Below are 23,602 nucleotides of genomic sequence, written 5' to 3' on the forward strand. Positions count from 1 at the left end.
AGAGCATTTTATTAGCTGTCATTTTATTAAAATGTCGCATCCTTACCATACACTTCAACATGCACATTGCGAAATGCAGTGCCAAGACGATTGGAAGCTCTCACAGTGTAGGTGCCTTTATCACTCCTTGCTGCTGCAGGCAGGATAAGTTCAGTTTTTGCTTCACTTCTAGATACTTCTTCCTTGGTTATCTTAAGTGCACTGGATGTTTGGTCAATTAAAACTTCATTCTTGTCCCATTCAATCTTTGGCATTGGCAGACCTGTCACATCAGCAGGAATATTAACTGGTTCTCCTGCCTTCACTTTGATAGTATCTCCTCTCACAGCCAAGCGTAATGTAACAGTTGGGGGTACTGGAAACAAGAAGAAAAATGACAGAGTGAAGATGGAGACGAAATAGAGAAATTGCCTTGCAGTGTTCTGGAGATATTTGCATGGATTGTTTTAAGCAGATATACCTTCATCATCTTGTATAACTACATTGAGGGGCAATGATGGTTCACTTTCTCCGACAGCATTGACAGCTTTGACACGGAATTCATACATATGAAGCTCATCAAGATTTTCAACGAGAAGAGATGTTGTTGGACAGAGTCTTGCATTAACTCTTTCATAGTCTTTTGAATCATGTCTCCTCTTCTCAACAATATATCCTAAGACAGGACTGCCACCATCACTACGTGGAGGCTTCCAATCAAGTGTAATGGTTGACTTTGTCCTCTCTGTGTACATGAACCTCTCAGGTGCTGTTGGAGGACCTATTAACAAAGATAAATCATAATGAAAAAAAAACATTAAAAAATTAGAGAATTTTTAATCATAGGAATACAGTAGCTCTGGCTTTTTAAAGCCATAGCTTTTGTATGCAAAGTATCTGAGTATGATTATGGATAGTATGAAGTTTCTCATGCATGTGGATAAAAAGGTAACAAGTAGTGTCTCAGTAGACATCAGTATATTGTTACCTAAAGAACCATAGTAGTTTTACAGAACTGATTCAGAGATCTAACTGAAGTAATTAATCTAAGGCAGATGCCTTATCCAGGTAGTAGAAAAGTAAATACACTTTCTGTACAGAAAACCGTTCACACAACAATACCGGTTTATTAACCTATAATTAAAAATTGTTTAAAAAAATCCCATAAAATTAGTCATCTTACCTAATGGATCAACTGCAAGAATGGGTCCTATTTCAACAGCTGGACCAGTACCGAACTTGTTCTTGGCACTAACACGGAATTTATACTCCTGCCCTTCAACTAGACCTGTAATATCACATTTAGATCTCTCTGTGTCTATAGCTAGTCTCCATGTATGCATTTTGGCATCCTTCCGTTCAACGATGAAGCCGATGATATCGCTGCCACCATCATCTTCAGGATCAGACCAGTTAAGCAAACACATCTTTCTGTTTGTGACCACTGGCTTTAGGTCACGGACTGGCCCAGGAACATCTGAAAAAACAAAATCAGACAAGTAAGATAAAGCCCAATGATTATCTCACCAAACGAAATGCTCAGTTGATTTTGGAAAATATTTTTCTTACCAAACACTTCTACTCTGGTTGCTGCAGATTTGGAACCACTACTATTGGTAGCAGTAATTACATATCTTCCATGGTCTTTTCTCAATGCATTCTTAATGGTTAACTCAGATTTTGTGCCAACATTTTCAATAACAACTCGATCTTTGTCTAATTCACCATCCTCCACAGCCCATGCAATGGTGGGAGTAGGACGCCCTGTCACAGTAGCAGGAATTTTAATAGTTTGTCCAGCCATGATCTGAATGCCTGCTTTGACAGAAACATCCAGCTCAACAGTGGGAGGCTCTGCAGAAGAGAGAGAAACAGTTAATTAGTTCAAGGGAGAGATTCAAAAACACCTTTTAGGCAGCTGGACATTTCTTGAAAATAATACAATTGCAATACCTTTAGGTTCTGCAACTGTTACGGGTTCGGTTTCACCAGGTGGTCCTTCACCAGCTGCATTAAGTGCAGTAACACGGAGTTTATAGTCTGCACCTTCTCTGACTTCTTTAACAGTATACTGTCGAACCTTAACGGGTTTCTCTGTGCAGCGTGACCACTCTTTTACTCCCACTAGTTGTTTGTATACATGGTAACCAGTGATATCTCCACCACCATTATATGCAGGAGGTTCCCATTCTAATTCAATAGAAGTTGAGCTTGTATCAGCAACCCGTGGAATCGGTGGACCAGGTGGCACTATAAACAAAAAGGTGTAAATCAAAGTTAAAAGCTATGAATCCTATCCTGTCACCCATCTGTTACTAGCTTCTACTAAGCTACTTACTTATTGGGTCTTGTGCAGTTTTTGGATCTGATGGTGGACTAAATTTACCAGGGCCAGCTGCATTTTCAGCACATACTCTAAAGATGTAGGTTAATCCTTCCAACAGTCCTTCAACTTTTATTTCCAGAGCATTCACAAGATTCCTGTTGACCCGAGCCCAATGAGTACTATTAATTTCACGTTTTTCAATCCAATATCCTATGATCGGGCTGCCATTGTCTTTTGGTTCATTCCATTTAACCAACATACTGTTGCTGGTAACATCTTGCACATCAGGCTTATTAGGTGGATCTGGTGGAGCTGAAAGAAAATAATTGCAATTTTGTCATCATTGCTGTCTTCTTCAGAGATTACTCAAAGCTAAGAGAGAACTAAGATATGAGAAATGGCTAATTTTAAGTCATTCATAGTTCTTCTACTCTCTTTCTTAGAAACTTTGATTCCTAACTGCAATCACTAATCAAACTAAGTGATTCTCTCTTTTGGTAAGAATATTAGTCTATTGAACACAGAGAATTCAGATGTTAAATGTTTTAAGTGCAAAATTTTATGACAGTGATTGTCATTCTTATTTCTTTACTACTAAAATGAGAATATTTTCTTTATTTCCCTTTATTTCAATGGTTTAAAATGTGCAATAAATAATAATTACATTGCTCAATTTTCTTCTGGGAGACATTCACACAGATGAAACTGAGTGTTCTAAGACTCTGTGTAGTTTTGCACTGTTTTTCTGAAAAGGTTGTATTTCAAAATAAGAACTTACAGAAAGGATCTTTCGCTGTCATTGGTTTTGAAACACACGGTGGCCCTGATCCAACTCTGTTTTCAGCAAATACACGGAAGAGATATTCTTTTCCTTCAATCAGTTTTGTTACATGGAATTTGCAATGCCTGAGTGTTGAACTGACAGTTACCCAGCCCATTTCAGCTTTTGTATTGTCTTTCTTTTCCAGTACATAGTTTAGGATTTCACTTCCACCATCATCAAGGGGAGGCTCCCACTTGCAAATGACAGAATTTTTCCTGACATCTTCAAATACAAAGTTGACCGGAGGCCCAGGTGTATCTGTTAGTAAAGCAAGATAAATGATGAGTACTCATCTTGTGCACTTTTTATCCAATACTCTGAAAAATCAGATATTTTTGAGAACATTCATTGCATACCTAACACATTGACTTCACATGAGGCTTTTGCAACACCATGATCATTTTCCACTTTAATTGTAAATGTGCCATGGTCAGCTCTGATGGAGTCACGAACCGATAGTATAGACTCTCCTTCCTTATGGTTGTCAATACTCGTACGTTCTGGCAGTGAAAGCTGGAAAGGTTCCTCTTCTTCAGCTTCGCCCTTCTTCTTCCTCTTATATGTTGTTACTCTCTTTTTGATTTCCTCTGGTCTGACAACTTCATCATTCCTCAGCCACGTGATAGATGGATAAGGTGACCCTGAAATATGTGCCTCAAGTATGATCTCATCACCTCTCTTCACCTCAAGGCCAGACTGTAGGTTTGCAGCAAGGAAGACTTTTGGAGCCTCTGTAATAACAGAATGATAAATGGAGAGTAGAATCTTCCAACGTGTTTGAGGATGTACGGCAATTACTACAAACAATCAAATGAGCAATTCATACCAATAGGATCCACAGCTTTCACAAAAGGAGTAATCCGAGAAGGCTCACTGATGCCAGCAGCATTCTCAGCACGAACACGAAACTGGTATTCCTTTCCTTCCTCAAGACCTTTCACTGGATAAGTTAATAGAGGTACCAGATAGTCATTGCATCTCTCCCACCTTTCCTTGCCCTTAGCGAGCTTTTCTATTATATAGCCCATAATCTTGCTTCCACCATCAAACAGCGGTGGTTTCCACGTCAGTGTTACTGATTTTGATGTTGGATTATGGACCTCAAGGTCAACAGGAGGATCCGGAGGCTCTGTGGAAGAGTAGCAAAAGAGGGATCATATGAGAAAATAAAGTATAAAGATTTTAGTTAAAATTAATTTTGATAGATTATTTAGTAGTAAAAAACCTCTTACGTTTTGGGTCTTCTGCAATGATTGGGTTTCTTAGTTCAAGATATTCACCTCCTCCAATCTTATTGACAGCTTTAACACGGAAGTAATATTCACTGTTTGGGATAAGATCTTTGACTTGCCATGAAAGCTTATTTTCACCAGACATGACTGGAATATATGTTCTACGACCAGCTTCTCTGCGTTCCAGAACATAATGCAGAATAGGAGTACCACCATCAAAGTCTGGAGGTTCCCAGGATACTTTGCAAGAATTCTTAGTTATTTCGCTTGCCTTAATGTCTTTACACTGTCCAGGTGGTCCTGTTTTAAATAGGAATAATAAAATTAGTTAACTAAACAGATGACAAATTGTATTCCTACAAATATGAAATTATATTGCATTTCTTTGCTTTGCAGAAAACAGACCAAAACCACAAATGTTGGCTGCACAACATATATACAAATTTATGTTCCTAAAGGTGAGAAATATTCATAATTCTTATAGGCTTTTTTATATGATGACTATTCATAATAATCGGGCTCTGAGCAGCCACTGACTAGTTAGATCAACTTGGGGTATAGTGTTTTTCTGTGGTATTTTGTAACAGTAATGCCTTTATGGCAATCTACATGTATCTGAGATGAAGTGATTCCTCCACATGGCAGAAAAGGAATTTTTCTAGTCCTTTCTTCTGTCAGCTGCAGGGCACAAGTGAGGATAAGTATCTTTCTTAGAATGGAAGAAGCCTAGTTACCTATGACTTTGACATTGACTGAGCCAGTTGTTGATGCTAGCTTGTTCTCCAGTGTGATAGTATAAACACCAGCATCAGCATGAACACTGTCTATGACTTCGAGCAATGCAGAGGTGTAGTCACTCTTCATTGTTGTTCTGTCACCAGCTTTCAACTCTTTGCCATCTTTGTGCCATGTTATAGTTGGGGATGGAACAGCTCTGAAGGGTACAGGGATACTTAATTTCTGTCCTTTAACAACAACAATGTCACGAGTTTTTAGATCAATGGTTGGATTACCTGTAAAAGTAAGTATAATATTACTAGAAATTTGCCAAATGCCATTCTTTTTTCAGTTATGCAGATCTGGAAAAAAAAAAAAAAACAAACCCAAAACAAATCTATTCTTACAGTCTGGGTCCTTGGCAACAACTTTTTCTGAGACGTCTGATGGTTCACTAGCTCCAACGGCATTGACAGCTCTGACTCTCAGCACATATTCCTTGTCTGGAACAACACCTTCCTCCACTTTACATTTTAGATCTTTTATTGGACGAGAATTGATTCGCATCCATTTTTCTGTTCCTGCTTCGCACATCTCAACATTATACCCAATAATAGGGCTTCCACCATTCTTCTCAGGTGGTTTCCATGCAATGCAAATGTGCTTCCGACCTGCATCTGTGACATGTAAATCCTGAGGAGGTGAAGGAGGGCCTGTAGAAATGGAAAATAATTGTGTCATTTTTCTCCCAGAATAGCTGTTCTACACATTGCACTGCTTCCCTAATCCATACACTGTATATTATACTATTACTTACTTGTTGGATCTTCAATATGAATGAGGTCGGTTGGTTCACTGGGATGACCACAGCCAGCTTCATTTTCTGCACGAACCTGGAACTGTACATCTGTACCTTCTATGACATCTGTCACTCTGAAATTGCAATCTGGACCAGCTGTCTTGCCAGCTTTTACCCAGCGAGTGGCTAGTTTTTCTTTCTTTTCAATAACATATCTGAATAAATTGGGGAAAATACTATCAGGCACTTGAAATATGAACACTTCAGTCTTGCTCAATAAAATAGATAGAGATTAGAATAGTTTGGCCAATGGAAAAGTAGAGAGTCATGAGTTACAAATTCAATGAACTTTACTTCACACATCAGGCATTTGGTCCTGGTGGTCCTGGTAGTCCTGGTACGTCTTGGATGTAATGGGGCTGACATTACTGACATACTGAGTTCTGAAAGCCAATTCCTGAACTTCTGCTGTGTTCTCAGGTTTTAGAGAGCTGCAGAGGTAAAAGAACCTCCAAGTTTACTTGTATGTTTGCTAGTTTGGATCTCAGTGGTTAGTCCACTGAAAATATTTGTAGATATTATCTGTGAGTTACTCAGCTGTCAAAATTCTGTCTATGATAGGTTATGGGAAAGTAATGTGAATTACAGGACTTTTGCTCTGTAGTTGTCAGTTTGTTTACAATATGCTTACTGTGATTGGGAAGGAGAGGAAGAGTGAAAATATAAAGAAGAAAAATCTAACTGGCTTTCAAGGTGAATTTCAGAGGACAGATACTTTAGAAAGCAAAGAAAAGGACAAGTTGGAAGCAACATAAAGGAGTAAACCAGTCTGAAAAGTGAAATAAAGAAGAGAATGAACAGAAAAGAGATGAAGCTTCATCTTAGTTGACTGTATACAGTCTGAATGAGAAACTAAGGCAGAAGGAAAATGTAACAATATTACTTGGTAGATGGGTCTAAGTGGCTACAGCTCTGGAAGAACTGGAGACTATGGTTGCATTAATTTTTATTCATTTTTTTAATTTTATATACAGCTCAATTTGATTTGATTAGTTGCTGTTTTGAGGATGTTGACACACATTCATTGTTCATGCACATTAAGTTATTTATATTTGCAAAATTTCCACATTTTAAAATCAAACCCTTAATTGCTTTGACCACATGACTTCTCTTTTATATCCATCCACCTCTTTTTCATTTAAAATTTAAACATTTTGAGAGAAATGTCTTCATTCATGAAAAGATCTTAATCTACAGGAAACGCTACACAAACTTAAAATGACCTTACCTTTGAATTGGTCTGCCACCATCATTCTTAGGTGGTTCCCATTTCAAATCAACATGACCTTTTGTCACTTCAACTATTGTAAGAGCATATGGTGGCCCAGGGGTTGCTAAAGAAAAAAATTACACACATTAGAAGGATAGGAATCCATTACACATGAGCTGTTTCTACTGATCACTCAGTAAGCAAATCTGAAACTTACTGAAAGTATCTTTAGCAAGCACCGAATCTTCAACTTCACAATAGTCGCTCTGTCCAATGGCATTTTCAGCAGCCACACGGAACACATACAATGAGCCTTCAGTGAGTGGGCTCACTGTGTACTTGGTATCTTTCACTGTTGTATCAACTGTCTGCCAGCCTTTTCGCCTTACATCTCTCTTTTCAACAATGTAGTTGGTAATTGGGGAACCTCCATCTTTTTCTGGGACTGTCCATTTAAGATCTGCTGTGTTTTTAGTAATATTAATAACCTCAAGCCACCGAGGTGGTGAAGGAGGATCTGCGAAATAGAAAAAGAAGGTAAAACAGGTCAGTGTATTTCCCATCAAAGATCTTGGAAGACAGGGAATATACCAAAAGTATTAAAACTTCGGGCAGGACAGACTTTTAATATTTCATAAGCCTTCCAAGAGTTCACTTGGTACCTACAGAGACAGGCAGAGATGGGGCTTTTTTAAAGACAGAGACAGTGTATTTGCAGTAGCAGCACGTTCTGAAACAATACTCACAGAGCCTCTCCTTGCACAGCACAGGGTCACTGGGTTCACTGGGCTCACTCTCGCCAGCCTTGTTCACAGCTCTCACACGGAATGAATATTCTTGTTTCTCCATAAGCCCCTTGAGGAAGTGTTCAGTTGTGGGAACTCCTTCAGCCACTCTCACCCACTCGTCTGTTCCGGTCTTTAATAGTTCAATGACATAAGATTCAATCTTTGCCCCTCCATCATGTTCTGGCTTTGTCCAGTTCAGGAATAATGATGTCTTGCCAACATCTTTCACAGTTGGCTTTCCAGGAGGCCATGGTGGATCTAGACAGGAGTCCAATATTAATTACTTTGAAAACAAAGAAATTTTTTTGTGTTGTTAAATTAAACCATTAAAAAAGTGTTTATTATACCAATTGGGTCTTTCACTAAGATTGGCTCTGTTTCCTTGCTTGGTTTTCCTGGTCCTGCAAGATTCTCTGCCAAGACACGGAACTTATATTTCTTCTTATTTGTAAGACCTTTAACTCTGGAAATAAAAATTAGGTTTGATTAAACCAAATATACACATTAACTCATGCCTAAAAAATTATTCTCTCTACTCTTCATACTACAGTTTACTTGGAAAATCTGAAAATGAATATAATGAGAAAAAAACCCCAGGGTTTTGGCATATTGATACTTGAGATGGCTATGTCTGCTATTTTAGAATGTCTTATGAATAATAACATAGCACAGAAATTAAGCATAAGATTAAAAAAAAAAAAAAGAGGTGATTCACTCTTCTGTAAAGACATTCTTTAATTATGAAAAAAGGTATGTCACCAGGTGTTAGTTGGATCTAAGCTTATGGAAGCAAGGAAAAAAGAATGAGAAAAATGTAAAACTTTTTTAAAAGGCTACAGTTACATTTTCATGTCTCTTTGACATATTTCAGACTAAACGAACTATAGTCTTACTTGAATGTTGTATCTTTCACTGGCATTTTATTGCATTTTATCCATTTATCTTGATCAGGATCATATCTTTCAACCCAGTAGCCAGTTATGGGGCTGCCGCCATCTTCATCTGGTTCATTCCATGTTAAGGTGACTGAATCTTTAGTGACCTCTGTAGGCTTGAGACCTGTTGGAGGCCCTGGTGGATCTGTATAAATTAATAAATGTACGAAGAAAAAAACAGAAAGAAAAACCATCACATATATGTTGTGTTTTTTTCCCTCTGTTAAAATACTGTAAAAATTTAACATTAATTTAATTAACTAACCAAATGAATATTTTGCAATGATGGGGTTACACTGTGCTGGCTCCCCAATACCATACATGTTCTCAGCACTGACTCGGAACACATATTCTTTATGAGGAATTAAATTTGTAGCTCTGAATTTTGTATCCTTAATAGTTGATGACAACTTGTGCCATATTTCACTGTCTGTAGCTCTTTTCTCAAGGACATAGTTGGTAATTTTAGAACCCCCATCATCTCGTGGAGGATTCCATGTCAGAAGGCAGGATTCATTTGTGATTTCTGATACATCAAATGCAGCTGGTGGACCAGGTTTATCTGTAGAGGACAAGATGTGAATGTTAATATTCTGCTTGCATACCTCAGTACATTACTAATGATTTTTAGAAACAATATAAAATACATGCATACCAAGAACATTAACTTCAACAACAGCAGTAGCACGTCCACTGGAATTTACAGCTTCTATAATATAGGTTCCACTGTCACTCCTCTTGCTGTCTGTAATAGTGACTGTAGAACAATTAGGTTTGGTTTCAATGGTGATTCTGTCATCGGGTCTCAAAATTTTGTCAGCCTTGGTCCAAGTAATCTGGGGCTCAGGCTTTCCAGTTACTTTAGCTGGCAGCTCAATTTTGGTTCCAGCTTTCACAGTAAGTCCAGCAAGAAGCTTCACATCTAAGAAAATTTCTGGAGCCTCTAATTTAGGAGAGAATAAAAACGTTGTTATAAAAATAGTATTTCGGAGACTGGTAAAAACAAAGCAACTATTGTAATTCAGTGATTGAAGTAATTACCTTTTGCATCAGTGGCCTGAATATCATCTGTTGGCTTACTTGGCTTGCTAGCTCCTATTCTGTTCAAAGCCTTAACCCGATATGCATACCACTCTCCTTCCTTGAGTTTTGTTACTTCCATTCTGTTTGTTAAAAAAAAATAAATCCAGATATTTGAAGTGGCGAGGATGGCTCAGTTAGTTGAAAGGATATACCTTCTGATGTTAAATGACTTACTTTGTTTCAACAACAGGCTCCCCGCATGTCTCCCACTTGTCTGTGCCACGTTGGGATTTTTCTACCAGATAACCCTTAATGCGGGCACCACCATCATATTTGGGAGGCTCCCAAGTTAGGAAGATTCCTTTTGATGTTGGATTTCTCCATTTAACATTCTCTGGTGGATCGGGCACCGCTATTAAAAAATAAAACATATGAGGTCTTAGAAACCAGTCTAAGGAAGAAATTTTTTTACATATTACTTTGAAGAAAATCAGCAAGATTTCAGAAACAGAAAATCAGCAACATTGTAAAACAGTTGACTCACTTGCTGGTGCTGACATATTTACAGGTTCATCAATATATGCAGGCTCTCCTGGGCCACATTTATTGCATGCACAAACTTTAAATAAATATTCTTTTCCTTGGATGAGGTCAGGCACAGTGAACTCTTGGTCAACAACATGATCCATAACCTAAAGAGAAGAAAGGCTCCAATGTTTTTCTAAAATTTATTTCCAAAGAGCAATTAACAAAATAAGACACAAAATTCAGCAGCACATGTGGAAACAATATAGCAAATAGAAATTGAAATGAAAAAGAACGAACTTACTTTGTTCCATGTTTTCCGGCTTACTTCACGTTTTTCAATTATATAGCCAGTAACTGGACTTCCACCATCATCTTCTGGAGGTTCCCATGACAGCTGTACCGTGTTCTTGATTATGTCTAAAACTTTAAGTTCTCTTGGTGCACTTGGACGAGCTAGAAATCCGAGAAATTGTATTAATTATTTTGTAATTGGAGTTTGACAGATGATCTCTATGTAGTCTATCTGCCAGAAGACTTACTCTTCTTAGTCATTCTTCCTTAAACAGCAAAGTTGGATATTGAAAACCAGGAAGGAGTTATTTTGGAGCATGGATTTCTAGTTTTTAGTAATATTTTAATATACTTGGTTTAGTGAAAGTTGTGTGACTTCACATTATTAAACTAATTAGATTTTAGCAAGACAAATACAGAATTTTATTGCTAGAATATATACGTGTCCACTTACTGATGACATTAACATTAATTTCTCCTGAAACAGATGACACAGGGTTTTCTAATGTTAAGGAATAAATTCCTTTGTCTGGACGTTCACTTGGAGTAATTACAAGTTCTGCAAAGGAGGCAGTGGTCTTCATTGTTACACGATCACCCGCTTCTAAGACTTGGTCACCAAAAGACCATGTGGCAGTTGGCACAGGGTAGCCAGTGATAGGAACACGGATCTTGATTGGCTCTGGAACAATAACTTCCAGTCCATCTTTAAATGCACTTAGGTCCATTGTAGGTCCAACTGGAAAAAGTGGAAAATGGATTCAATGAAATATTTTCAGATGTTCTGAATATGGCTAATGATAGCTGTGTTGAGAGGCTGACTCTGACTGTATCTCAGTCTGCAGGTTGGAGCTGCCTAGGCCTAGCTGTAGTTTATCACTCCCTACCTCTCCTGGCTAAACATTTTTTAGAAATATGTGAGTTGATAAGGCAGCTTAGCATTATCAAGTAGGAGATCTAATTTTCCCTTTAATATAAAAATTTCATATCGTTTTGATTTTTTTTTTTTTTTTAATCCTCTCTGCCTTTCTTTCCTGTTACCTCCCACCTTCCACAAAGCTAGGTCAGGAGACAAAAGACCATGCTTTGCTCTTCAAGCAACCTAATAGGTCTCTGCCTACCAGTACAGTTAATTATCTGCAGAATTCATAATGGATGAGAAATAGCTCAGAATCTCAAAGGTCTAAGGCTCTTTATACTAGTTGGCATCACAGTTATCTGGTGAAAAATATACATATTACCCACAAGATACATGTTAATTGTGTGTCTTATCTGATTAATTATCTTTAATAAATAGCATATGGTTTACCAAAAGTATCATCTGCAGTTAATGGCCCAATAGCCTCCGCTGGGTCAGACACACCAGCTGCATTTTCTGCTGAGACTCTGTAATAATAACTGGATCCTGGTTTCAATCCAGTTACCTAAAAAGCACAAATAATCATTTAGTAACTCATATTAAAGATGATGTACATATTTTGAGTACTTTGTTGATGAACAGAATGTCTTACCTTAAAAGTAAGAGCAGGTACCAGTTTTGGGTTACAGCGAATCCACTTGTCTGTTCCTTCTTCTTGCCTTTCAACAATATAGCCTAAGATTGGACTTCCTCCATCTTTGAGAGGAGGTTCCCATGTGAGCTGCACTGATGACTTAGTTTGATCTGAATGATCAAGGTTAATGGGAGGACTTGGTCTCTCTGGAAAGAATTTGAGAAAAATACATTTTTGCAACTGATAAAAGAGTATGGTTCTGCATATCAGCTGTCTATACCTTAAAGTACTCTTTTTAAAGCCTTTGCATGGCTTTTTCTAAACCAATTTTTTAAATTGAGGGTGGATCCTAATTTCAGAGCAAAAATATTTTGAGTTCTTACTGAATCAAATGGTAGCAAGATACTTCTGACATGTTTGAAGGACAAAAGTAGGAAAAATCTAGCTGTACATAGTATTTGCAGCACACGTTTCTCAATTTAACTTTCCTGCATACATAATATATAAACAGTCAAAATGTCCCTGCCTCATAATGCAATCACAATCAATGCTTGCATACTTACTGATTGGGTCCATAATTTTAACTGCACGTGTAGCAGGACTTGGTTTGCCAACTCCAACCATGTTTTGTGCTCTTACTCTGAAGAAATATTCTTCATTTTCCACAACATCAGTCAGGACAGCTGAAAGCTCATCAGCTCCAGTGGTCATAGTTGGCTCCCATTTGATGGAAGCTCTGTTACGCAGTTCAATAACGTAGCCAGTAATTGGAGATCCTCCATCATACTCAGGTGGTTCCCAGGTAAGTGTAGCTCCAAACCTGTTCACATCAGCAACTTCTACATTTTGAGGAGGACCAGGAACGTCTGCATTTTATTTTAGGGAGAAAAAGGAAAAACAAAGTATGTGTTTTTTTCCCTATTGCTACAGATTGTACTACTTTTCTTACACTGTCATCAAACACTGAGTTTTTCACAACTTCTGCTCACCGAATTTGCTTTTAGCTTCCACAGGTCTCTCTGTTTCCACTGGCTCACCAGTGCCCACTCTGTTCCGTGCACTAACACGGAAGAGGTACTCAACTCCTCCTTTCTGAAGTCCAGTAACAGTGTATTCACAATTTTCAGCACGATCAGTGACCATAATCCAGGTCTTACGCTTGATATCACGTCTTTCAACGACGTAGCCTATTATTTTACTTCCACCATCACTTTCTGGTTCTTGCCAGGCAAGGCCAACTTCACCATCATAAGTTTCAGTGACTTCCAAGTTTCTAACTGGACCCGGAACATCTAACAAAGATATGACAATAGTTTAGGGCATTGCATCATCTTCCCCTCCCCCAGGTTAAATAAATGTAAGCAAGGTTTTAATAATGGGAGCACTTACCAATGACCTCTACGTTAACGAATGCTTCTGCCTGGCCATGTTTGTTTCGAAGTATAACCTTGTACCTTCCTTTATCTGATTTCTTTGCTTCATAAATTTTGAAGGTAGTGCAGTCAGTTGTTGTATCAACAGTTGTTGTGGGCAGACTTTCCTCCCCTTTCAACCATTCAGCTTCTGCTCTTGGGTAGGCATCATATGGAACAGTCATAGTTAAAGGCTTCCCAACGTCAACCACAAGGTTTTGATCACCAGTCTTGATTCTAGGTGCAGCTAAGGAAGATCAATGTGACAAGTAAGTACTTATAGATAAAACCAACTGATATATTTGTGTAGTTAAAGAAGCTAACATTGAAAAGAAAAAGCAGTTGTTGTGGGAATTCTAAGCAAATCCTTCATAGACTCATTGGATTGCTCCAGAGAAAGAAACTCAGGCTGGTTGGTATGTACTGTGTCCTCCTATAAAATCATGGAAGAGGGAGTTGCTTTTTGAGCATTAATTAAATGTATTTTATTGGTCTCATCCTGTAAAATAGACAAATGAGGAATTAAATGTCTTATATGACCAAAGTAGGCCAAATAATTTTCATGTTTTAGATCTGCAGTGACCTAATGAAAAGGTTGTGTCTCCTTTAAGCTCAATACATGGTCTTTTGTATAGACACTGAAATATGACCTACATTTTCCTCAACAGTTGGATTAGGGTGGTATAATAAAAAATATTTGTTGCCTGTATTATAATTCATACAGTTTAACAGACTTGCACTTGTCCCAGCCTGATTATGTATTCATTTTAATTCAACTCTTTGAAATGACAAAAATCAATTCAGTCAAACAGTTAATGCTCTAATTTAAGATTTTATAAAAGAAACACAAAGCAAACAACTTACCTGCTAATTCAAGCTTAGCTCTAGCTTCCTTATCTTTGGCAATAAATCTGTATTCCCCTTGGTCACGGGGCTTTATGTCACACACCTGCAGCCTGTGGACCTTTCCTTCACTCATCATCTGATGTTTGTCACCTTGGACAATAATCATGTTGTTTCTCAACCACTTGACCTCCACACCATCTTTGTTTAACTCCGCCATGAAGATGACATCTGCACCAGGAGCTTCATAAATATCTTGTGGTGGTCGGATGATCTCAACAGGGATTTCTGAAATAAATGTTAATTCATTTGGTGTTACCTGTGTATTGTTTCTATTATTACTAAATAATGAAGAAATAAATTCTATTCAATTTTATTCATACCTTCAACAAAAAGTCTTGCCCTAGATTTCCTGTCATCCACTCCACAGGAATATTCACACTCATCATCTAGTCTACAGTCTTTTATGATCAATCTGTGCAGATTTCCATCCTTTTCAAACTGGTATCTTTATAGGGGAGAAAAATATTCAGTATTTTAGTTTCCAGAAAAAGCGACAAAGTAAAGCATGTTTAGGATATTAACAAGCATATTAAAATGTACATACTTTTTGCCTTCTTTGATTTCTCTTCCATTTCTGTACCATCTTACACTGGCTTTCTCTTTGGAAAGCTGGCATGTAAAGACAGCATCATCAAATTCAGTGACGGTCTGGTCCCGGAGATGTTCAATGAAGTCTGCTGGTGCTTCTGTGATGAGAAGCTCTGCAACAGATTTGTCTTGTCCAGCAGTAACAGTGTATTCACCTTCATCTATAAACCCACAGTCTTTAATGATGAGTGAGTGTTTGTATTTATCAATTTTGTACAAAATGCGCTTGTTGAATGTGATCTCTTCACCATTCTTTGTCCACTTGAGAGTTGCATTAAGGCGATTGACTTTGCACCAGAATGTGACCGTTTTCTTTTCCATGGTCTCAATGTCTTCAAGAGGCTCAACAATTCTGAGATCCTCCTCTGTTAAGACAAAAAACTCAAACTGATTAATTTACATCCTCATGATCCTGATGTGAAATTGAATGTAAGATGATGAAAGAATTTTAATACAGTGCAAGTTATTTACCTAACACTGCTAAGGCAGCTGAGCTTTTGACGTGTTCGCCTCTCTGGTTTGACAGTGAGATGGTATAGGTGGCTTGATCTTTCAGCTGTGCATCTCTGATTCTGAGAGTGTAAACTAAATCCTTCTGGACAATAATGTATTTTGCACTATCAAATATTGCCTCATCATTTTTGTACCACTTCTCTTTGGCACCTTCTTTATTGACTTCACAGTTGAAGATAATTTCTTGACCCTCATTAACTTCTTGGTCCTTAAGAGGAGTTATAATCCTGAGTTTTTCTGAAATTGAGAAAATAGAAGAAATAGGACATCATGTAGTATAAGGAATGAAACAAAATATGCAGCTGCACATAGACAAAATAAAGCTTACCAATCACTGTTAAGCGTGCTGTAGCTTTTACTTCACCAACCATGACAGTATACTTTCCTGCATCTCCTAAAATAGAGTCTTTAACCACAAGTGTTCTCTTTTTGCCATCTGAAATGATGTCATACTTATCACCAGGCTCCAGGACTGTGTCACCCCTCAGCCACTGTACTGTAATTGCCTCTTTGGATACTGAACAGACAAATTCAGCTTTGTCTCCTTCAAGCACCTCAAGATTTTGTGGTCTGGTAAGAAATTCTGCTGCCAGTTCTGAAAGAAAACATTTTCGTAGATATTTTATTTTTTGCTTATGAAAAGAATAAACCAAGTTTTTATATTTTTAAATTTTTTTCCAGAAAATGAGGCCACCAGAGTAACTTTCTTACCATGTACAGTAAGTTTTCCTGTTGTACTAGAGCTTGGGAGCTTGCAAGTGTATTTGCCAGCATCTTCAGGATGAGCATTACGTATGAGAAGAATTCTCTTTCGGCCGTCAGAAATGTGTTCAAATCTACCACCATCAGGCACCTCCTCATCTCCTTTAAACCAAGTAACTTCAGCATTAGGCTTTGAAACTTCACAGATCAATTTTACAGTGTCATTTTCATTTACTTCCAGATCAGGAAGATTTTTTGTGAAAACAGCTTCTTCCTCTGCAACAAGAATTTAGAAAGATGATTAAAGCCTTTCATCAAAAAATACTTTTTCTTGTTCATAGCTTAGATTCTAAAACACTGTGTTTACCTATCACCGTAAGTAGGCCTGAAGTTCGAGCTGTTTTTGCTTCACATGCATATTCAGCTTCATCATCAAAGACACATTTACTGACAACAAGAATGTGTTCTGCACCTTTGGAAATTATGTCATACTTTTTCCCTTTTTTAATTTCAATGCCATCCTTAAACCACTTCACCTGTTTTAGAACAAATCAACATGGTTATTAATATTAACATACTCATCATAGATGTTCTTTTGTAACAATATAATAAAGTTGTCAATTCAAAAAAAGCTCTAGTTGAAGGAATTACTCAGATTAAAAAGTATTATTATTGACCTTGACACCTGGACGAGAAATTTCACATTCAAATCGAGCAGATTCTTTTTCTTTAACTTCAAGGTCAGTTAGGGGTTTCAGGAACTCAACACGAATAGCTATAAGAGAAAAGAAAAATTTTAATAGAGGAAAGTCTCTGGTAGAGAAGAATAAACTGCTGACGTTGATATTATTGCCAGTCATAGACACTGGTACAAAGATTTTATAGCACTTAGACATTTTGTAGAAAATTGTACATGACTCACGTTCTACATTGAGAAAACATGATGTCTTAAAATCCTTAGCATCACAGGTATATGTTTTTGCATCATCCAGTGTGCAGCCATGGATAATGAGTTTTCTGACCCTTCCATCAGAAATGATATCATACTTCTTTGTTTTGTGAATTTGTTCTCCATTTTTGAACCATTTAACTTTTGCATTTTCTCTGGAAACTTCACATTCCAGTATTGCAGTGGCCTCCTCTTCAACAGTCTGGTCCTCAAGTGGTTTAGTAAATTCAACTGGGGGTTCTAAAAGAAAAAGATAGATTTTTGCTACAAAAGATCTAAATTATAGCCAGCCCTCTGCTAGTACAGAACTGTCCCATACTGTTCACTAATTTTCCTTGACTGACTAATCAAAAATGCTCTTAGACATCTCTGCTGAAGTTTTTTTCTTTTTCTTTTTCTCCTAATTTTCAGCCTACTGTAAGATTAGACTGAACGATATCCTTGTCCACGGGGGTTGTACTCAAATATCATCACAAAGCCTTGTAACTCAGTTTCTTTAGCTGAACTATACCCATGTGATCTCAATGACTCTGAAGTTATCCTCTGAACTTAAGGAATGATTTTTTTTTTAATTTTTCCTTGAATTACTAAATTAGTTAGAAGTGTGTGCAAGAAGTTTTTTGACTTCTTAGCCATACACAGTTTGCAAGCAGTGCAAGTGGGTATACAGCTAACAGTATGTCACCTGACTGCTGGTGTAGCTGTGGTCTTGTAGGTTTCTGGATACTCCAAAGAACAGAAAAAAGCCATCAGGAGCCATAAAGGCCAGCATTTGTGGGTCATCTTGAGGCCAATTGAATGTTCAAGTCTGCGATGAATCCCTGGAAATCCTAATCAACTGATTCATCTCCCATATCTGACACATTTCCAGTATTTCCCCCTTCCCTCAGCTCTTCTATGAAGCATAAAGATTTTAAGTGGATTTTTTAATCAGGAAAGTTATCTACCAGTGCAATATTGTATGTATGATCCTACTAATTTGATATATGGTGTATATTAAAATCCTAGTCCAGGGTGAATCGTGAATGGACCATTAACACTGACTATAGTATAATTAAAATGACTGACTTACCTTTCACAAAAAGATTTGCTTGAGTTCTGAAATCTTTTGCTGTCAGTGATACCTCTCCCGCATCTGTTAACTTGACGTCTCTAAGAATAAGTGTGTGAACTCTCCCTTCAGCACGTGTCACAACCTTATAAAGTACATTAAAAAAATGCTTTGTAAGTATCTACAACAAATAGTTAAGAAATATTTAATGAAATAGCTTTGCTATTTATTGTTATCTGTGGAGTTTGGTTGTTTACATGAAATTTTGATAATTTGCTTTTGTATATACTAGATATAGCTCAAGACACAAATGTGTTGAGTATTTTGAGAATCATTTCCGTTTTGTCCTTTCACTTACAAGAAATTGTAATTTTAAGTTTCCCCATGTTTTACGGTATTTGTGTCCTTGTATTAGAAAACCTGAGTCTACTATCAAAGTTGAAAATGAGGCTGACTTGAGATAATGTTTATTTTGAACTGGTACTCATAAATACCAAAATAAGTAAATTTATGAGAAAAAGTTAGTATAACTCCTGGCCACATCTAAAGTAAAAACTTTTAGCGAGCTATAAAGAGGTTTGGCACCCTCCTCATACACTCTTATAAATTCCAATTTCACTTTCTATTATTAAATTTTGGTAAAAAATTCTGCTTTAAAAAAAACCCCAAAACATTTCCATATTGATCTATTGCTGAAACTACCTTGCAATCATGAGCTTGACTTGGGCTACTCCTACACAAATATCCCTTTTTCTAGGAGTAGATCTGAGGGATTTAAGGATACACCCTGCATTGCAGCCATTAAGAGGGCTGCTACTCATTCATGCCACACATTTTAACATAGCTCTTGAAGAATACTATTTATTTATTTTCAGAGAAGTATGAGATCAAGTAGTAGATGCTGGTTTAGACAGATAAAGGGGTAAAGTGAGCTTCTGCTAAGGAAGAAGCCTAAAAGAGTGTTTCTTTTGAGAAGGCAGTTCCTTTTGCTTCAGAGGGAAAGAAGGAACTAAGAGGCTGTCCTTCCTCCCAAATGGTCATTGTGTCCCTGAAAACTAGCTCTAGTGAATGCTCGTCTGAAAGAGATTGAGATGAAGTTGAGATTAATATATTTGACCAAGATAAGCAGTAAAGGTAAACAAAGAAGGCACTTCAATAAAGGTTATATGTGTGCACCTGAATGCTAGCCACAGAGGTAAAATAATGGTTTGAATTAAAAAAAGCTGAAATGAAACACTTGTACAATTAGATTGATTCCTGAAGACAGCAGTAAAAGTGTTTCAAGAGGCTATTTTAAATGGGCAGAAAGAGATGCATCAAGTAAATATATGGTTTAATCTGAATTTCTTCTTGATAAAATTTCAACTGAAGTCAAATGACAGTTTTGACTGCATATGTAAACTGAATGAAAATCTGGATTTATTTTTTTCATGTGATTAAAACGATAGCTTAGACAGATAAGAACAAAATAATGTTCCATAATGCAGAATATTGAACATATAATATGTTTCTTGCCAGGCAGTAATAACTATCAAGCCACTGCACTGATCAATAGCTTTCAACATTTTTATTCCTAGACTCAGGAGTCATTACCTTGATTTATTACATGTCTCATCTGTCAAGTTTCAATTTTGTTTATCTGTCCCTAAATACTGTAATAGGGTTGCCTATCACCATGATTGGTTTTTCTTTTCCTATTTCTATATTCTAACTTTTTAATGAAATCGTTTTTATTTAGGCAAATTTGGTGAAGCACAGAAAGATCTAGTAAAACCTGAAAATAATATGTTAAAAATTGTATTTAAAGGAAAAAAAATCTGTACCTAAATGTTATTAACAGCATTATTACGGGTTCTGAAACTTTGCTATGTCATGTAATCCCTTGAAAGTTTGCTTTGTCTGAGGTTTTCAATTTATGTTTTCATTTGCATTATTTCCCTTAGGCCTAGTACGTGAAAAAGAAGTCTTAAAACCAGATATCCATTTATATTTTCTGTTTCTTAATGTATTTATTTATGTTTCTTTATGTATTTCCTGTACCATTAATTTTAAATATTAAACTGACTGCATTCCAGGCTGCTCAGATCTCAGCATTAAGAGCCAGCACTTGATGAAGGGTTAAAAATAGCTAGTGAGAAGTGCTTGACAAGCAAATCTGCCCAGAAAGTTATCTTGAGAGCCAGAACAAATGCCTGAAATGGAATTTGAATCCTCTTAATCCCCTTATATGCAGAATTGGACTGCAACTCAGCATTCAGGAGAAAAAAAAGCATTTCCTGATAGCACCTTTCAAAACCCTCTCACTGTAACTACAATTAACCTGAGCAAAAATCATTCAGTAGCCCAGTGGCTGAGTTACCAACAGAATCAGGCACAAAATCACTGTTGTAATGATTGCTATTCTGGAACCTTAGTTTTCCTTTGTATGATACATACTTGTAGTATGCCAGAATACTGGAATTTCTGGGTGAAAAAATGCTCTATCTGATTTAGTGAGGATTTACCATTTGGCACAGCAGCACTACTGTATTGCTGTGCCTTATTACTTCTACTGGCAGAGAATAAATGAGAAATAAAGAAGGGGAAGAGAGCTGAAAGAGAGGAAGAAGGAGGAAACATGAGGAAAAATAAAGTTTAATTGCTTTACCTTATCACCAGGCTCCAGTTTCTTTCCTTGCAGGAACCACTCTACTGGGATTCCCTCATAAGAGAGTTCGCAATCGAAGGTTGCTGATTCCCCAGCTGTCACTGTTACATCCTTGAGGGGTCTCAGCAAGCCAATTACTCGAGCTTGGTAAGGAGAAGACATCATTTTCAGATTAGTCACTTCTACCCAAGAGAGAGCTGCTGCCCTTATGTACTAATCTCCATGGTGGCTTCCCTCAAGAGAGACAGACATCGCAATGCTGCTCTTTAAATTCCCTAAATAGAAGAGGCCACCCTGGGTTTTTAGGGGGAGGGCTGGTCACCTAAATTTTCCTATTTGCAGACCATGTTTCTTTAAATTGAACAAGGTCAGCAGGAAAGTTGCCATGCATCTGTCTCCCTGCCAAGCCTTGCATGCCTCTTGCTAGATAAGGCATGTGTTTTCCAAAATAGCGAGGGCTAGGATTGGATTGGGAAACAAGTGGTCTTCAACCGTGTGGTCTGTCCCTGTCCATCAAGCTCTTAACCCTATCCCCAGATACCACTGTGATACCATCCTCTCAGGTTAACATGATACTTTAATGCAGTAAAGCCTTCGCTTGTAATACTTTGATTTCATAACAACATACGATGCCAGACCAGGAAGCAGCCTTCAAGGCCATCTCCTTATTTTTACTTCTCCTATGTGAATAAACTATACACGAGGGTAAAAAAAAAACCATATAGGACATTCCTTAACTAAAAAATCAAGATGGCTTGAGTAATTAAATCCTTGAGCTGCTGTTCTGGAAATAATTGCTGTGAGTTCAATACAGTATAGAGATTTGCACTCATTCCAAAGAGGCAATGAGTACCTTGTTTTCACTTAATTAATTAATTTCAGTTTAAAAGACACTTACGTTTCACTCGAAGGTGAGCACCGGATCTGGCATTTGCTGCCTGGAAATCTACTCCACCAGCTTGGTCTAAACGTACATTGTACAGTGTAAGGAAGTGCTTTTTGCCTTCCTCCTTGATTTCACAATCCTGCAAAAAGAGAAATGAAATTATTTTATCAGTATCTTTTTTGTGCTCCTCACCACAAGAGCCTCTACTTCTTCTCATATCATGCATCTATTATCTCCTCTTCCATTTGCAACACTTGAGCTAACTGCCACTTGCAATATAGAATCATAGAATGGTTTGCATTGGAAGGGACCTCAAAGATCACCTAGTTCCAACCCCACTGCCATGGACAGGGACACCCTCCACTAGACCAGGTTGCCCAAAGCCTCATCCAGCCTGGCCTTGAACTCTTCCAGGGATGGGGCTTCAGAGGCCTTTCAATGTTTCTTCCTAGTAGTCTGTTTCCTCTTAGGAAGAAAGGGCAAGAGAAAACACACTTGTGTTTGTGAATGGTATGTGCTGATTGACTAGCCAATATAGCTGTATGCAGACCAGTCAGAAGGCTAAGGGAACTGGAAATTACTAATCTTGTGCTGTGACCTTTCCTTGAGAAGGGTCTTTTTCTTTTATCCTGACACTGATTTTCATGGAACTTCTGATCTTTGTGTATTACTCACATTGGTACTGTTACATCAAAGAGTTGCCAAATTATTGCCAGTCATGATTGTATTGTTTCTTAATTTTCCAGATACTTCCAGCAAGGAATTAAGAATATTTGATTAAACCTTATACCATTTTATACCAATTTTAGCTGCCATAGTAATGGAAAAGAGTTTGAAAATGTGATCTACATCTATTTAAACCAAACATAACTCAAAACCCAAAGGTAAATGCAGACAATCCAAAGTTTGCATTTTTAAATGACATTATGTTTAAGTGAATTCCATGAGGTCTTTGCACTTTAGATACATGATACATAGGGACTAGCAATACAGAATGTACTTACTTATGTAAAATAATTTATTATTTAGCTATTCTATATAATATTTTGGATTAAGTTTTTACTATATTTTGTATTTTAAAAGTTATTAGTGAAAAAAACAGTATTTTTATTATAGTGACCCTTACTGAAAGCAGAAAGACGTTTCAATTATTTTCTGCAACCACCACCTACTCCCTCACACCCTACCTCCCCACAAATTGTTGGGACACATTTAAGAAACATCCTGAAATATTTGCTTACAGCTGATTCAGTCAGGGGTTCTCCTTTTAGCTTCCAATTGCCATGGACACCTTCCTCAGAGATTTCAATATCAAAACGGGCAGTCTCTGTCTCAATCACCTCCACACTGTATAGCGGACGTATAATCTCAATATCCCGGTCTGCAGGAAAAAAAAAAAAAAAAAGTGATTGATTTCCTCAATCTCTATCACACCCTAGATCTGTACTACAGAGCAGCTGTATCATACCTTCAATACTGAGTTTAGCAGAGGTTTGATCAGTACCACAGTCACAAGTGTACTGTCCAATGTCTTTCTTCAAAGCCTTCTTGAGGATAAGAATTCTCTTTTTACCATCAGCCTTAATAACAACATTCTTTGATGGAGTAATTGGTTTGCCATCCTTCATCCATTTCACTGGGGCATCTGCTTTGCTGATTTCACATTGTAAGATTACTTCATCTTTCTCTACAGCAGTGTAATCCTGCAGCTTCCCGGTGAAGTAGGGGTCTCCCTCTGCATGCA

General features: G+C 37.4%; 1 protein-coding gene across 1 annotated transcript in view; it reads right to left on the bottom strand.

The window, feature by feature from the left end:
* TTN (titin) overlaps positions 1-23,602 on the bottom strand; it is a 243,157-nt gene that overhangs the window by 71,894 nt on the left and 147,661 nt on the right. The window contains exons 194-237 of the mRNA XM_054830237.1: positions 23,327-23,593; positions 23,100-23,239; positions 21,871-21,997; positions 20,973-21,115; positions 18,347-18,470; positions 17,248-17,514; positions 17,003-17,100; positions 16,693-16,861; positions 16,335-16,601; positions 15,952-16,218; positions 15,582-15,860; positions 15,067-15,475; positions 14,843-14,967; positions 14,481-14,747; positions 13,594-13,863; positions 13,194-13,496; positions 12,768-13,070; positions 12,223-12,410; positions 12,021-12,135; positions 11,166-11,450; positions 10,722-10,873; positions 10,437-10,584; positions 10,127-10,304; positions 9,911-10,032; positions 9,525-9,812; positions 9,135-9,431; positions 8,828-9,014; positions 8,282-8,397; positions 7,893-8,192; positions 7,364-7,663; positions 7,165-7,270; positions 5,895-6,091; positions 5,485-5,790; positions 5,095-5,373; positions 4,361-4,660; positions 3,955-4,257; positions 3,485-3,859; positions 3,084-3,386; positions 2,318-2,617; positions 1,933-2,229; positions 1,549-1,833; positions 1,163-1,456; positions 461-760; positions 47-355 (exon numbers count right to left, since the gene is read on the bottom strand). Coding sequence (XP_054686212.1) covers positions 47-355; positions 461-760; positions 1,163-1,456; positions 1,549-1,833; positions 1,933-2,229; positions 2,318-2,617; positions 3,084-3,386; positions 3,485-3,859; positions 3,955-4,257; positions 4,361-4,660; positions 5,095-5,373; positions 5,485-5,790; positions 5,895-6,091; positions 7,165-7,270; positions 7,364-7,663; positions 7,893-8,192; positions 8,282-8,397; positions 8,828-9,014; positions 9,135-9,431; positions 9,525-9,812; positions 9,911-10,032; positions 10,127-10,304; positions 10,437-10,584; positions 10,722-10,873; positions 11,166-11,450; positions 12,021-12,135; positions 12,223-12,410; positions 12,768-13,070; positions 13,194-13,496; positions 13,594-13,863; positions 14,481-14,747; positions 14,843-14,967; positions 15,067-15,475; positions 15,582-15,860; positions 15,952-16,218; positions 16,335-16,601; positions 16,693-16,861; positions 17,003-17,100; positions 17,248-17,514; positions 18,347-18,470; positions 20,973-21,115; positions 21,871-21,997; positions 23,100-23,239; positions 23,327-23,593 — 10,455 coding nt within the window. The remainder of the gene's footprint in view (positions 1-46; positions 356-460; positions 761-1,162; positions 1,457-1,548; positions 1,834-1,932; positions 2,230-2,317; positions 2,618-3,083; positions 3,387-3,484; positions 3,860-3,954; positions 4,258-4,360; positions 4,661-5,094; positions 5,374-5,484; positions 5,791-5,894; positions 6,092-7,164; positions 7,271-7,363; positions 7,664-7,892; positions 8,193-8,281; positions 8,398-8,827; positions 9,015-9,134; positions 9,432-9,524; positions 9,813-9,910; positions 10,033-10,126; positions 10,305-10,436; positions 10,585-10,721; positions 10,874-11,165; positions 11,451-12,020; positions 12,136-12,222; positions 12,411-12,767; positions 13,071-13,193; positions 13,497-13,593; positions 13,864-14,480; positions 14,748-14,842; positions 14,968-15,066; positions 15,476-15,581; positions 15,861-15,951; positions 16,219-16,334; positions 16,602-16,692; positions 16,862-17,002; positions 17,101-17,247; positions 17,515-18,346; positions 18,471-20,972; positions 21,116-21,870; positions 21,998-23,099; positions 23,240-23,326; positions 23,594-23,602) is intronic.

This window comes from Grus americana, chromosome 6 (genome assembly GCF_028858705.1).
Source record: "Grus americana isolate bGruAme1 chromosome 6, bGruAme1.mat, whole genome shotgun sequence".
NCBI lineage: Eukaryota > Metazoa > Chordata > Aves > Gruiformes > Gruidae > Grus > Grus americana.